The sequence below is a fragment of the Betta splendens genome, chromosome 17 (assembly GCF_900634795.4).
Source record: "Betta splendens chromosome 17, fBetSpl5.4, whole genome shotgun sequence".
NCBI classification, from domain to species: domain Eukaryota; kingdom Metazoa; phylum Chordata; class Actinopteri; order Anabantiformes; family Osphronemidae; genus Betta; species Betta splendens.
The window spans coordinates 9,003,655-9,015,794 of NC_040897.2; the positions used below are offsets into that span (position 1 = coordinate 9,003,655).

General features: G+C 42.8%; 2 protein-coding genes across 4 annotated transcripts; one reads left to right on the top strand and one right to left on the bottom strand.

Annotated features, from left to right (window-relative positions):
* Positions 1 to 3,945: 3,945 nt before the first annotated feature.
* extl2 (exostosin-like glycosyltransferase 2) lies at positions 3,946 to 9,187 on the bottom strand. 3 transcript variants are annotated; one of them, XM_029130962.3, is made up of 6 exons: positions 8,952 to 9,187; positions 8,216 to 8,646; positions 8,064 to 8,134; positions 7,857 to 7,972; positions 7,488 to 7,741; positions 3,946 to 4,661 (listed from the first exon to the last, which is right to left on the bottom strand). In XM_029130962.3, the coding sequence occupies exons 1-6, from the start codon at positions 8,954 to 8,956 to the stop codon at positions 4,603 to 4,605; spliced, it is 936 nt and encodes a 311-aa protein (XP_028986795.1). In that variant the 5' UTR covers positions 8,957 to 9,187; the 3' UTR covers positions 3,946 to 4,602. The 3 variants fall into 3 exon arrangements, with proteins under 3 accessions (XP_028986795.1, XP_028986796.1, XP_028986794.1); XM_029130963.3 differs by lacking the exon at positions 3,946 to 4,661 and adding an exon at positions 4,693 to 5,167; XM_029130961.3 differs by lacking the exon at positions 3,946 to 4,661 and having other exon boundaries at positions 6,319 to 7,741; positions 8,952 to 9,178.
* A 329-nt stretch (positions 9,188 to 9,516) lies between these two features.
* On the top strand, positions 9,517 to 11,915 carry zgc:110366 (uncharacterized protein LOC550476 homolog). Its single transcript, XM_029130964.3, has 8 exons — positions 9,517 to 9,720; positions 9,799 to 9,893; positions 10,148 to 10,396; positions 10,482 to 10,583; positions 10,672 to 10,763; positions 10,866 to 11,048; positions 11,154 to 11,213; positions 11,760 to 11,915. The coding sequence occupies exons 2-8, from the start codon at positions 9,818 to 9,820 to the stop codon at positions 11,853 to 11,855; spliced, it is 858 nt and encodes a 285-aa protein (XP_028986797.1). The 5' UTR covers positions 9,517 to 9,720; positions 9,799 to 9,817; the 3' UTR covers positions 11,856 to 11,915.
* The last annotated feature ends 225 nt before the right edge of the window (positions 11,916 to 12,140 follow it).

Genomic DNA, 12,140 nt, shown 5'->3' on the forward strand with positions numbered 1-12,140 from the left:
CAAGGCTAAAACCAGGGTAATGTGTAGTCTTTGCCTCTAGGGGGCGCCACGACACAAGCTGGCCATGCAATATCAAGACAAAGACAAAGTTTGTCTCTAAAGTAATCCACATCAAACATTGTGTGCAAATATTAAATTGTGTAGTGGTTTAATAAATATTCCAGTATTCATTTTACACAAGGCTGCATTTGGTGTCTGTTCTATTTTATTCTCCTAACTCGCATAACCTTGCACCACAAGCAAAACGAATTATGTGGAATCAATTATGTTGAACACAGGCGCCCGCTGTGCGTAATGTATACAGTGTACACAAAAAGAATGTTTCGGGTCAGCAAAACGCCTCGACAACGGCAGCCGTGCTAATGAGAAAGGTCAGGCAGGAGTAAAGAGCGAGCGGGTGGAGGGAACTGGCGTCGTACCCAGAGTCACAGATATGGTGATGGTGCTGTATATTCAGCTCCCACTGTACTGAGCCACTGCAGAGCCCGTGGCCAGTATATGCAGAGGAAGCCAAAGAGGGAGGGAGTGGAGCCTATAGCACAGATGGCAGGGAGGAACAACACAAAACAACCAAAACAAATATTACATCTGTATTGTATAATATTATATTGTACTGTATTGTGTGTATTTAAACTGCTTATCGTGTAGGACCTTGTCTTAATTCGCTCCTGCATGTTGAAATTGTACCTTTGAGCAAACCCAGGTCTGTCTGTGACACTGTGGAAAGATGCTGGACAAGCTGCGGGTCTCATTTGTCAACAGGATGTTCACCTTGTAAGATGATACCGGCTTTTAATGCAACTGCAGCAAAATGTGTGACACAGAGACGCGTCCGCATGACATTAGGCGACCAAAAAAAGTTGTTTTATGTCGAGAAGCTGCGTAAAGGAAACGCGAACGCGTGTTAGTGCTGCAGAAGGCAAATCTGCTGCACGTCGCCGATAGTTAGCGTCAAACCGTTCGACCCAGCTAATGGCTCCATAATAACAAAAAGCAGTAGAGCAAAGCACATCAAAACACTTCCACCCGACTTTAATCAAACTTGTATTTTAGATTTAATATTCCACTCAGAAACAAGCGCAGTGTGAGTATGTCCATCACTGTGGAAAAATGCTGCATAAATGTACTGAGAAAATTCTGTTCAGCACAAAAACTGTTGACAAATTGTTAAAACTAACTGGGCTGTAAAATTCCCATTAGAACGAGTCACTTATTTGTAAGTGTTTGCAGAGAAGTGGCCACAGTGGAGGACGCGTCACTACAAATATGATTATGTAAAAGCAGATGTTTCCAGTGCTTGTTTATGATTGGATCAAATATCCGTTCAATATAAATTATCTAATAATATTGGCTGATTTTAAAAGGACTGTGAAAACATATGTACTCTTAGAAATGATAATTATAATCATGTGTGGTCAAACGCATGTGTTTCTGTCGCGCAGTGCAGATCCTAAAGTCAACAACGCTGCCAAAATGACAAGTATGCAAACTTGAGGTTAGGGACTCGGCCCAAGTACAACACCACAGCAACAAGATACTTGCCGCAGATAATGCACCAGCATCACAATATCAAACGTGCAGGATTTTGTTGCTTCACAGGACAAGACCGTTGTTTAGTCACGTCCATAATCCGCAATACTGAGTGTGAGATTGAGAGGAAACGAGTGGCGAAGACGCCTTTGACAGAGACAGAGGGGATTAAGAGAGGGCTGTGAAAATGACAGAGCAGAAACATTACACCATGTGCTGGTCACCATCTCCTCCGTCCTCCTTCAACAAGGAAACGCCTGTGATGAATAAAGTGAATGACTGTGATATATGCGTATGCCTGAACCCCCTGCTACCTCTTGCACCACACTCTGTGCAGTACAGAACACTGCATAGTCCCTGTTTTATATTTATGTAAGCACCTTAGAGTCATCAGCTTCAAACAAGATCACCTAATAACGCCGGACCCATAAAGCCTTTATTGTGTCATATTCACACCCACATCCATAAAAGGAATGTGCAGCAAAGACTCCACTAAAATACTGCTTATTCCAAAAGAACAAGACAAACCCAAGAATGCAAAGCAGTCACTTAATCAATATGTGAAAATCCTGCAGTTACATACAAATAAGTCAGAAAATCAACACGAAACAGATACACAATCAATGACCAATACTGCTATGACTTATTATCTAATGTGTCTGCAGCTGAGTTCAAAACATGCACGAGGCCCAGTGAGATGACATAAATGATGACATAAAGTATAGTCCTTAATAGAAGAGGCACGTTAGGCTATTATTGTGTCCTAAAGAGGTGAAGGTCAGGTTTACACAAGGCAGGAGACCCCACCTTGACATGTTCTGTTCATTATACCCCATGGCTTAATGTTTGCTTTGAAGTTGGGTTAAAACAGAACACCCAATGACGGAGATGCTTACCCTACTTCAACAAGGGCACTCCGTCCCCCAGCCACGTGTATTTTAAAAGGAGAATGCGCTTATTCCCCCGTTTAGCGCTTAAAGTGGCGTAGAACCCATTCACACTTCAACAAACATTGGGTTGTTGTGGGTTTGGGACGGCAGCTGAGTCTCACGCAGCAGCGTTTACAGCCCGGTTGAAGCAGAGTTGAAAAGCTTTGTCAACAACGCGCGTGCTGATCACTGAGGCCACGCCGTGGTCGCCGAATGGGGAACGGCAGCACATTCATCTCTTCCAAAAAAAAAAAAAAAAAAAAAAAGCGGAGAGCCAGCAGTTTCCGTCCAAATCAGCTGACAGTGCCGATAGAGTGACGGAGAGCCACGGACGGAGGGGCTGGAGCCGTTTAACCATTCGGCGTGATGCACGCGCCACATTTACACAAGTTGCATTTCGCAGTACTATTTACATGCGCAGTAAACGGTGGAACGGCAGCGTCGATGTGCGGGAGAGGCGGGGAGTGCGTAAAGGAGCGAGAAAACGATGGCTGAGGCGCCGGAGTGGGACACGAAGCGGTACCGTCACACTGCAGCACTGAAGCGTGTGGTTAACACACAAACACAACATCACCGCAAACCTCCGGCGCAACTTCTCGTCAAGTGCGAAGCGCATCCCTGCGTGTGTCCCGCTTTTAAAAAGTTAAGAGCATTTACGTAGCCTGCTTGTATGCGTGTGTTCCGCATTGACACCCAAACAATTCATATAAAACAATGCAATGCCCTAAAATACAAATACCGCCGGAAAGGATGCATGTGCTCTTGCTGAACGCGTGCACGTGAAAGTTTCTTACCGGCGTTTTTATCACCCATGTCCCCTTCGCTGTGCAGAACTCGCAGACGCTGCCGACGTAGGCTGAGGGAATGCGAAGGGAGCTGCTGCGCGCTCGCTGCTTCACTTGGGACAGCGGAGAGGTAAGTTGCTTGTCTCAAGTCTTAGCCTAAACTGCAAAGTGTGCCCCTTATGGGACCCCTGCCCCCCAGAGAGCGTGGGAGACGCCGAGGTCTGTAATGAGCTCCTCCTGCGTACGCCGCTCGGAGAATACAAGTTTCTGAGTAAGGTGAAGGGATCAGGTAGAGAGAGAGAGAGAGAGAGAGAGAGACAGAGAGAGACAGAGAGAGAGAGAGAGAGAGTGTGTGTGTGTGTGTGTGTGTGTGTGTGTGTGTGTGTGTGTGTGTGTGTGTGTGTGTGTGTGTGTGTGTGTGTGTGTGTGTGTGTTGCAGGGCTGAGCGGATGCAGGGTGTGCATTCTGTCATGGTGCAGGAGTACAGCTGTCAGGAGCTGTTCCTTCACTGTGGTGCTGAAACAGTGGAGCAGAGCAGGGTAGATGGTTATTTCCTTTTAAACTGTGAGAGCTCAGGCTGACAGTTTAAACTGATGAGTGTGCAACTCTCTGTTAATAATTTAGTTTTGCTATTAAAGATTGGCTTTAGTCTAACACCATTAGGCATGTGGCTTATACATCACTCTTAACAAAAGAGAAAATAATAATCAGTTTGGTTTAATGCATGAATCAGATGCATTCTGAAACGCATGCACAAAAATCTGTGAATACATTTTACAATGACTACAAGAAATAGCCACTCACACTCCAAGTACATCTGAAAAACATCTAAATAAATACTAATAAAACAATTTATGACGTGTTTGCCCTGCCTCAATTATGCAAATGTAAAGTGATCAGCCATGTCATAAACTAACATTTCAGAAAGCACAGCTGTAACACTGTCACAGATAAGCATCAATCTATAGTTATAAGTCATGTCCTCCGCAGACTACAAGCTCCATGTTGCCTTGTGGATAATGCAGGCAGGTGATATTCCACTGAGACATGTCAATTTGCATTCAGGATGAGCTGGATGGGTTGGTACAAAAAAGCTCTAGTGGAACTTGTGTTGCGTGATCAAATCCTGACTTTATGAACTCGCAGGGCAGAGGTGAACACAGAATAAACAGAGCGCCGTATGTTATTAACTCAAGTGCCCCCCCGTCATTGCATAATGAGTTTGTTCAAAACAAAAAACTTTGCTTTTATTTTTTTTTATTTTTAGCATTAAGGCTTGTGAACTGTCATCACTGGCGTTTGGGGTGAAATAAAGACCAGAGTGACACAGTGATCTGAAGTCCAACTCAGTTTCCACTTCACATGGTGTGACAGTGTAAATCACCTGCAGACTGCTGGATTTTCCACTTCTTAATATCTATGAAGGAAAAACAAACAGAAAACAAGTGACAGGGGGGTATTATCTAACTGGACCATTGATTATTGCTTTAGAAAGCTCCCCGTCAGCATTCAGATGGGACGCTATGATAACAGCTAGAGTTTCCTCTGGTGGTATAAAAAGATGGAGCTGCTGATGTTTCCAGCCTTTGGGCTGAAATAGAAGCCTCGGAGCCCAATGACATTCAGCATCGAGCTCCTGCCTGTGGACTTGAATGGAAATAGGTGTGATTATTTGCTCCTAGCGGCGATGTAATCCTGATGTCAGGCTTGACACTTCCTGTCACGTGGCTGAGGCCTCGCGTGCGCCGCCGTCATCGCGGGCGAAGCCTGGCTGGCGTCAGTTCGCAGCGAATCGATGAGAGGACCTGAAAGAGGACACCTCTGCTGGAAGGAAGCTGCACTGCAATGATCCGACGGGAGCTTCGGGTCCTCTTCAGAGAGAGATGAACGTGTGTGAGCGCGGGCCTAGGCCGCGTACGGCTCCTAAGATCCGAATCACAAACAAGTTTTACTTCAGCTAACTTGTGTGACTACTCAAATATTTATGACCCCGGCTCCACTATTTCTGTTCTTCCCCACCCTAGCCTGCCCTGGTCCCATGCTCCAGTCTACCGCCTCCTCCTGTCCCACAGCTCTCTCTCTCTCTGCACCCACAGGATATCATCTAACCTGCAAGTGCGTCCTTGGGTCCGTACAGTGGCAAAGACATATTGTTGTCCTTTGCTTGTCTGTATCTTTGCCCTGCAACACCACTCAGACTCTTTATTTAGAAGCTTCATTTAGGAGTAATTGCCTTTTTATTCCACATTTTTTTTTATTTGTTTAGCTCTATAACAGCATTCTTGTGCCTTTTTGCTCACAGCTAAAGAAGCTCAGCAATTCAGGTGCAGATGTTACATTTAAGGAGAGCCCCAGTTGCTCTGCAGACACTGCAGTGCAGCCTTTTAAAGTAAATTCTACCCTCTTCACCTATTTCTGGCAAGCTAGTTTGTGAAACTTGTCCAGATGCCAGTTGCAGCATCCAGTGGTATTATTGCTGCTCGGCTACTGTGGGAAGACTTAGATTTTCATCAAATCAGAGTAATAAACAGGAAAAAAAGAATTGCCTTGTCTTTTGTGTAGAAGGGCACTGGACATACTATACCAATTAATAAAAACTTGATAAAAATTTATATTATAAATTATATTACATGCAGAATATTTCCTTAATGTTAAAGAAGAACAATAAAAGAAAAAAATAACATTAAAGTAAATAAAGTCACTATACTTTCCATCGTCTGTTTGTGATTGTGTACTCTAATGCACCACTAGAGGGAAGTAACAGCTAATACACAGCCAAAGTAACTGTTTGCTGATTTAGCATTGTATCTAAACTGTGCGTCTAAAACCTCAGGATGACTGAGTTTACCAAATTATGTTGTTACATTCAAAGACATATTGGACCGTTTTAATATTATTTAGACATTATAACTATTACTAAGGCGCAAATCAGTATAACAATTACACAAAGAGTTTCAGTAATATTTAACGTAGTAGTTTTGTGTGAGTATGGACCATTGTTACCCTCCTTAGGGGTCTGTCAACAACAATCCAACCAAGAGCAAAGCATGTAATCACAAGGATGCCACATAAAATCTCAGAGTAAAATATGTTTGTCTTTATTTACCTGGATCATATTAGTGTCATGATGTCAATGGGACTGTCTGTGAATAGTACTGTATATGTTTAACCCTGGGCGGCACGGTGGTGCGGTGGGTAGCACTGTCGCCTCACAAACATCGATTCCCGGAAGCGGCCTTTCTGGTGCCTTTCTGTGTGGAGTTTGCACGTTCTCCCCGTGTTTGCGTGGGTTCTCTCCGGGTTCTCCGGCTTCCTCCCACAGTCCAAAGACGTGCAGTTTGGACTCTCTCCATTGCCCGTAGGTGTGAGTGTGTGTGTGTGGTTGTCTGTCTCTGTGTTGCCCTGCGATGGGCTGGCGACCCGTCCAGGATGTACCCTGCCTCTCGCCCATAGCATAACCCAGCCACGTATTAGCCCTCATTAGGGAATGAGCGGCTTGGAAAATGGATGGATGTTTAACCATAAAAGGGACCCTTTTTAACATCCTACACACAAGATCCTCTTTTTAAATTGTAAATTTAAATTGCAAAGAATATTACACATTAATTTGCATTGATTTATGAAGTTAATTTTTTCAGCTATGATCAGACGTCAAATATTTAAATAATTTTAGAACCTTTTAAATACCAGGTGTTGGTCATGATGCCTGATCATACACAGGAAGTGCATATGAAGCAGAATTACTGAAAAACAGTATCCTTGGAAAAGCACCTGCCCTTTGCAAAATAACCTAATAAGCTAAGCCCACACTACACACACACACATACATCTCTACACATATCCATGTATCCATGATAAAATTTGTGCCCTATGCAGCCAAAGTTATTAAAGAACTTAAAATGCACCTATTGTTCCTAAAGAATCGTTTAAATTTTTGTAAATGAAAGGCCTCAGTTCTGTAAATCTCAAGTTATTGGTTATAAAGTCACTGCACTAAAATCAGATGTACTTTCTGAGTAAAACTCAGACTTGTCAGACATTTAAGCAGAATCTCCTACCAAATATGTGTTTTTCCATTGGCCACCACTTCCTCAACCTCTGCTCTAGTGGTTGGCATAGCTGGGGAAGCCAAACTGAGCCACCATCAGGTTTGAGAAGGAGAGTGGCATGTAGCCGTATATCTGTGTCAGCTTGTTCAGACAGTAGGACCTCTGAAGAAAGTGCTCAGGGCGATGCCACATACCCTGGTATCCACTCTTGGCCTCCTTTTCCAGGTTTCGCATGTCCACGGGTTTGACGAAGACCCCAGATGATTTGGTAAAGTCGCCTACGGTCTGAGAGTGTTTCCTCAAATGCAGTGATACAACAAAGTTCATGACAATGTCATCACAATTCTGGGTTTCATCCACCAGCGTGTGGACTGCTGGAGGCTGGTCCTGGAAGAGTTGGAGGTAGCGTTGGTGGAAGAAGGCCGCACCAATTAACACCATGGAGTATCTACAGAGAGAAAGTAGCCTTTTTACATAACAATAAATGACCAAAACAAGGAAGTTTGTCGCATAGTGAAGTGTAGGAGAGGTTTGACAAGATGTTAAGAATATTAAAGACTTACTTATCACCTCCTGCTGTTTCCGGATCTTGCAGCTCAAAACCGCCATAAGTGTATACTCCCCCTGGTGCTGAGACATGTCTTCGAGGCACAAAACCAACAATTTGATCTGGAAATTGCTGTGAAACCAAACACAAAATATGCGTGATGCATTTTTATTTGCATCATAACGAATGATGAACACATGTTGCAAGTATTAAAACAAATTACCTTCCAGACAGAGAAGGCGAAACTAATGTCAGGAACGCTGAGCAGGGTGTCATCATCCAGCATCAATACAGCTTCAGAAATAAAAAACAGAGCTCCAACTAACTGCTCAAAAAGTCAAATTACACATATCTACTGTTAACACGTTTACAGACCATCAGTGTTGATCTCAGGGAATGGTTGCAGCCTGTTTCGCATTAGATTGCTCCTCTGCTCCTTGAACACTACAGGGACCGGATGGGGTCCGAAGGAGGTCCATAAAGTCAGGGGCGGCGTCTCCCCGATGTTATTCCACACTATAACAATCTGCTGAAGGTGAGGCACTGCCTGGTAATGGTTCAGGAGTCTGAGCAGAATGTCTGTGCGATTGTGTGTTTGGATGATGATGGTGAACTTGCGTTCGCCTTCTGTGCTGCCACCCTGTGCAGGACGTTCATTCTGCGATGGTGCTCGCCGTAGAACATCAACGACTCCTTTGTGCTCTGCAGGGGGCAGTAGAGCCGACAAAGCGGCACCGACCAAAAGGAGCAACAGGATGGCCCAAACCAGGTGAGATCGACGGAACCCAAAGCAGCCACGGGGGAGCCTGTGAGAGTCCACGGACAGGTTTATTTTTGAGTGGGTTCGATTACAGTACACGTATTCTGCACATTTATGTAAAGCTCTCTGAACATGCCCACGGTACACGTTAACGAGATCGCCTGTCAACCTCTCGCGTTATTTTGGAGAGAGACCAAACATTAGTAGCTGAATCACTGCTTACAAACGCTGAAAGTTAGCACATCAAACGGTTTTACTGATTAAAGTAGCTAAATCAGCTAACTTCAGTTTAGCGGTCAGCAATGCCCGGATGCTATTATTTTAAGTACTTCATTTTACCGTTAAACTTACCTCATTTTGTTGGAAATAAACCATTAACTTCACGCGGCCGCCATATTGGCTAACTAACCAGAGAGCATGAAAACAAAGAGTGCTCACAAGCTAACACCAGCCGGAACATTCATGTCGCAGCTCCATAATTCACCGCTAGGCTGTGCTGTTACGCCGCATTTGAAATGCCAATATATACAAAGTCCTCTGTGCGCCTTTGATTCACTACATTACGAACGTTTTTATTCCACTATTACCGTTTGCAACCCGACGCCATCTTTTTAAGCTAAAATAACGTGAAGTATATGGATGGGCAAAGTAGGGGGAGTAAGAGAGAGAGAGGGGGGGTCAGAAATAACACACATCGTTTCATATTTTCTTTGTTTTTTGTTCATATTTATGTCTGTTGTTATATATAGGCCTATTGCTCATATAATTAATAATTGTCGTTGGTTTAGTTTCACCTTCATTGTCTTTATGTAATTATAATATTTAGTGTAGCAAGTTTTGGAATCGATAAAGATTTGGGGGAAAAAAACGGTGCTATGTCCATATACGGTAAGCGTGTGATCCGACTTTCCGCCGCTAGGTATAACTCTTACTTTTCTCATTGGTTCTTATCTCCACCTTCTTCAGAGATACTGCTACGATCGTAAAAAACCAAACACTTTCATAAGTAGTAACCCGTAGAACCTGAAACTTTGGACTATAGACAAATCACATGCTTGCTTTCCTTCTCGGAAACAAGCTTGTTTGTACGGGGTATATTACCTACTGCGTGAATCGTGGGGTAAGTGTAAAGCAGCATATAGTAACTAGATCAAATGGAACAAGTTGATCGAATAAGGTGTGTTTCTTCGTAACTCAGGTTAAACAGTAAGTGGAACATGTCCTTAATGCGAGCGCTGAGCTCTACCACAGTCCCTCTGGCCCACGGTCTGCACATGCCATTGTTTGGATTAGGTGCGTTTATCTCTGGTACATCATCCTGATACAACGAATTAAAACACATTACAGTACAAATTACGCAGCAGATCTTCAGCCCTTGTGATGCTTGAGTTTTACATAGGCACAAACTAGCTCACTGTAATTGTAATTATTTTGTATTTGTTCATTAGTAACACGAACCAGTTTTTTGCCTTTTGCTTTCTTCATTGCAACCATCACTAAAAATGTCAGAATAATCCTCTTTAATGGCTTTAACAATCCTTTTGCAGGCACTTCACACCGCGGCGGCTACTGTCATGAAGCCATTGTGTATGCACTGACCGAGTGTGGCGTGCGCCACATAGACACAGCAAAGCGCTATGGCTGTGAAGAGGAACTGGGCAAAGCAATCAGAGAGAGTGGGATACCAAGAAGTGATCTGTGGATCACAAATAAACTTTGGCCAGGGGATTATGGACACACAGCTGCAAAGATGGCCTGCCTCGACTCCTGCTCTCACATGGGGCTGGATTATTTTGGTAAGGCCTGACATCAGTGATGAATTTTGAAACAGCAACATGATAGAATCTGATGTTTTTATAAATCACAACTGCTTGTTGTCAGATCTGTACCTGATGCACTGGCCAGAATCACTGCAACCTGGATGCTCCAACAGGAAGGTGAGAGCTGAGACCTGGAGAGCTTTGGAAGAACTTTATGAAGAAGGTAAAGAAAGTAAAGAATATGACAGAGAAGAGCTGTTATCATTAAGTTGATATAGTAGTAGAAGTGAATGGTCCCTCTGTCTGTTTAGGAGTGTGCCATTCTATTGGAGTGAGCAACTTCATGGTCAGCCACCTGGAGCAGTTGCTGGAAGACTGTAGTGTAGTGCCACATGTGAATCAGGTAAGTAATACATGTATTAACTGCACACTTTTTACCATTAGAATGATGTGTATCACAGCGTTACATTTATATAAGTGGTGTTATGTCTTTTTGACTCATTAGGTGGAGTACCATCCTTTTCAGCAACCCCATGAACTGATAGATTACTGTCGTCAAAAGGGAATCGTGTGTGAAGGGTACAGTCCATTGGCTAAAGGTCAAGTCCTCAGCAACCCCACAATTCTCCAGATAGCAGAAAAGTACAGACGGACGCCTTCTCAGATCTGCATACGCTGGAGTATTCAGGTTGTCACTGTTTTTACATTCTGCAATACAAGTTGAAGTGGCCAGATCCATTGGCCTGCTACTACTGTTTCAACACACTTTAATTGTTTTCTGAACTCTCTTCAGAACGGAGTTGTCACAATACCAAAATCCACCAAAAAGAACAGGATCAAAGAAAACTGTCAAGTAAGTTGAATATCTTCCCTGAGAAAGAAATGTTACTGAGATTAAATGAAAAGCAGTGTCCTAATGCAGCTGAGGGACAATGTTAAAACTTTAATTTTCACATGCCATAATTTTCCCAAAAAAAGATTTTTGCTGAGCTCCAAATCAAACTCAAACATCAGGTGCACAGTTTTTTACTTAAAGACAGTGCACGAAAACACAATATAGTAAGCAAGTTCTAATGTAGCGAAGATGTTTTAGAGCAATATTCTATACATGAGTCTGGACAGAATTAACATTTTATAGTGAAAAGATGTTAGTCACAGTTGAAAAGCACTGAAGTTCTCTCCCAGTCATCACATTATTAGACATACACCCCATATGTTCATTATAAGGTCAGAGAAATATAAAACCTAAAGAACTACATCACACACACTACAGGCCTCACTGAGCATGGTAAATGGTTACACAATAAGAGAGTTACCACTTAAGCTATTAAAAAAAACATGTCATAAACATTATTTTTTCCTCAGTTACTCTGATACCTCTTCTCCTCTGCACAAACAGGTTTTTGATTTCCAGTTAGAAGCGGCAGACATGCTTGCCTTAAGAGAACTGCACGATGGACGACATGTTTCTTGGGACCCAACAAACATTGAATAACACACCTTGTCTTTTCTAATTGTGTGTGCACTTGGCTAATAATAAAAATCTTGATTGTAATAGGAGTTACATTTATTTTTTGTTCATTGTGTTGCAGTTTACACAATACTTACTAATACTACTTTCAATTAATTCTGATTTATACAAGGTAGCTCCAAATACCTTTCTTATATTTCAATATTTGTCAAAAAGGTTTAAAAACTCTTCCCTAAATACCCACTTAACCTGTTATATTCTTCAAAGATGACCTTTTCAAAACAAAACTGTGGGCTAAATGCATGTTTT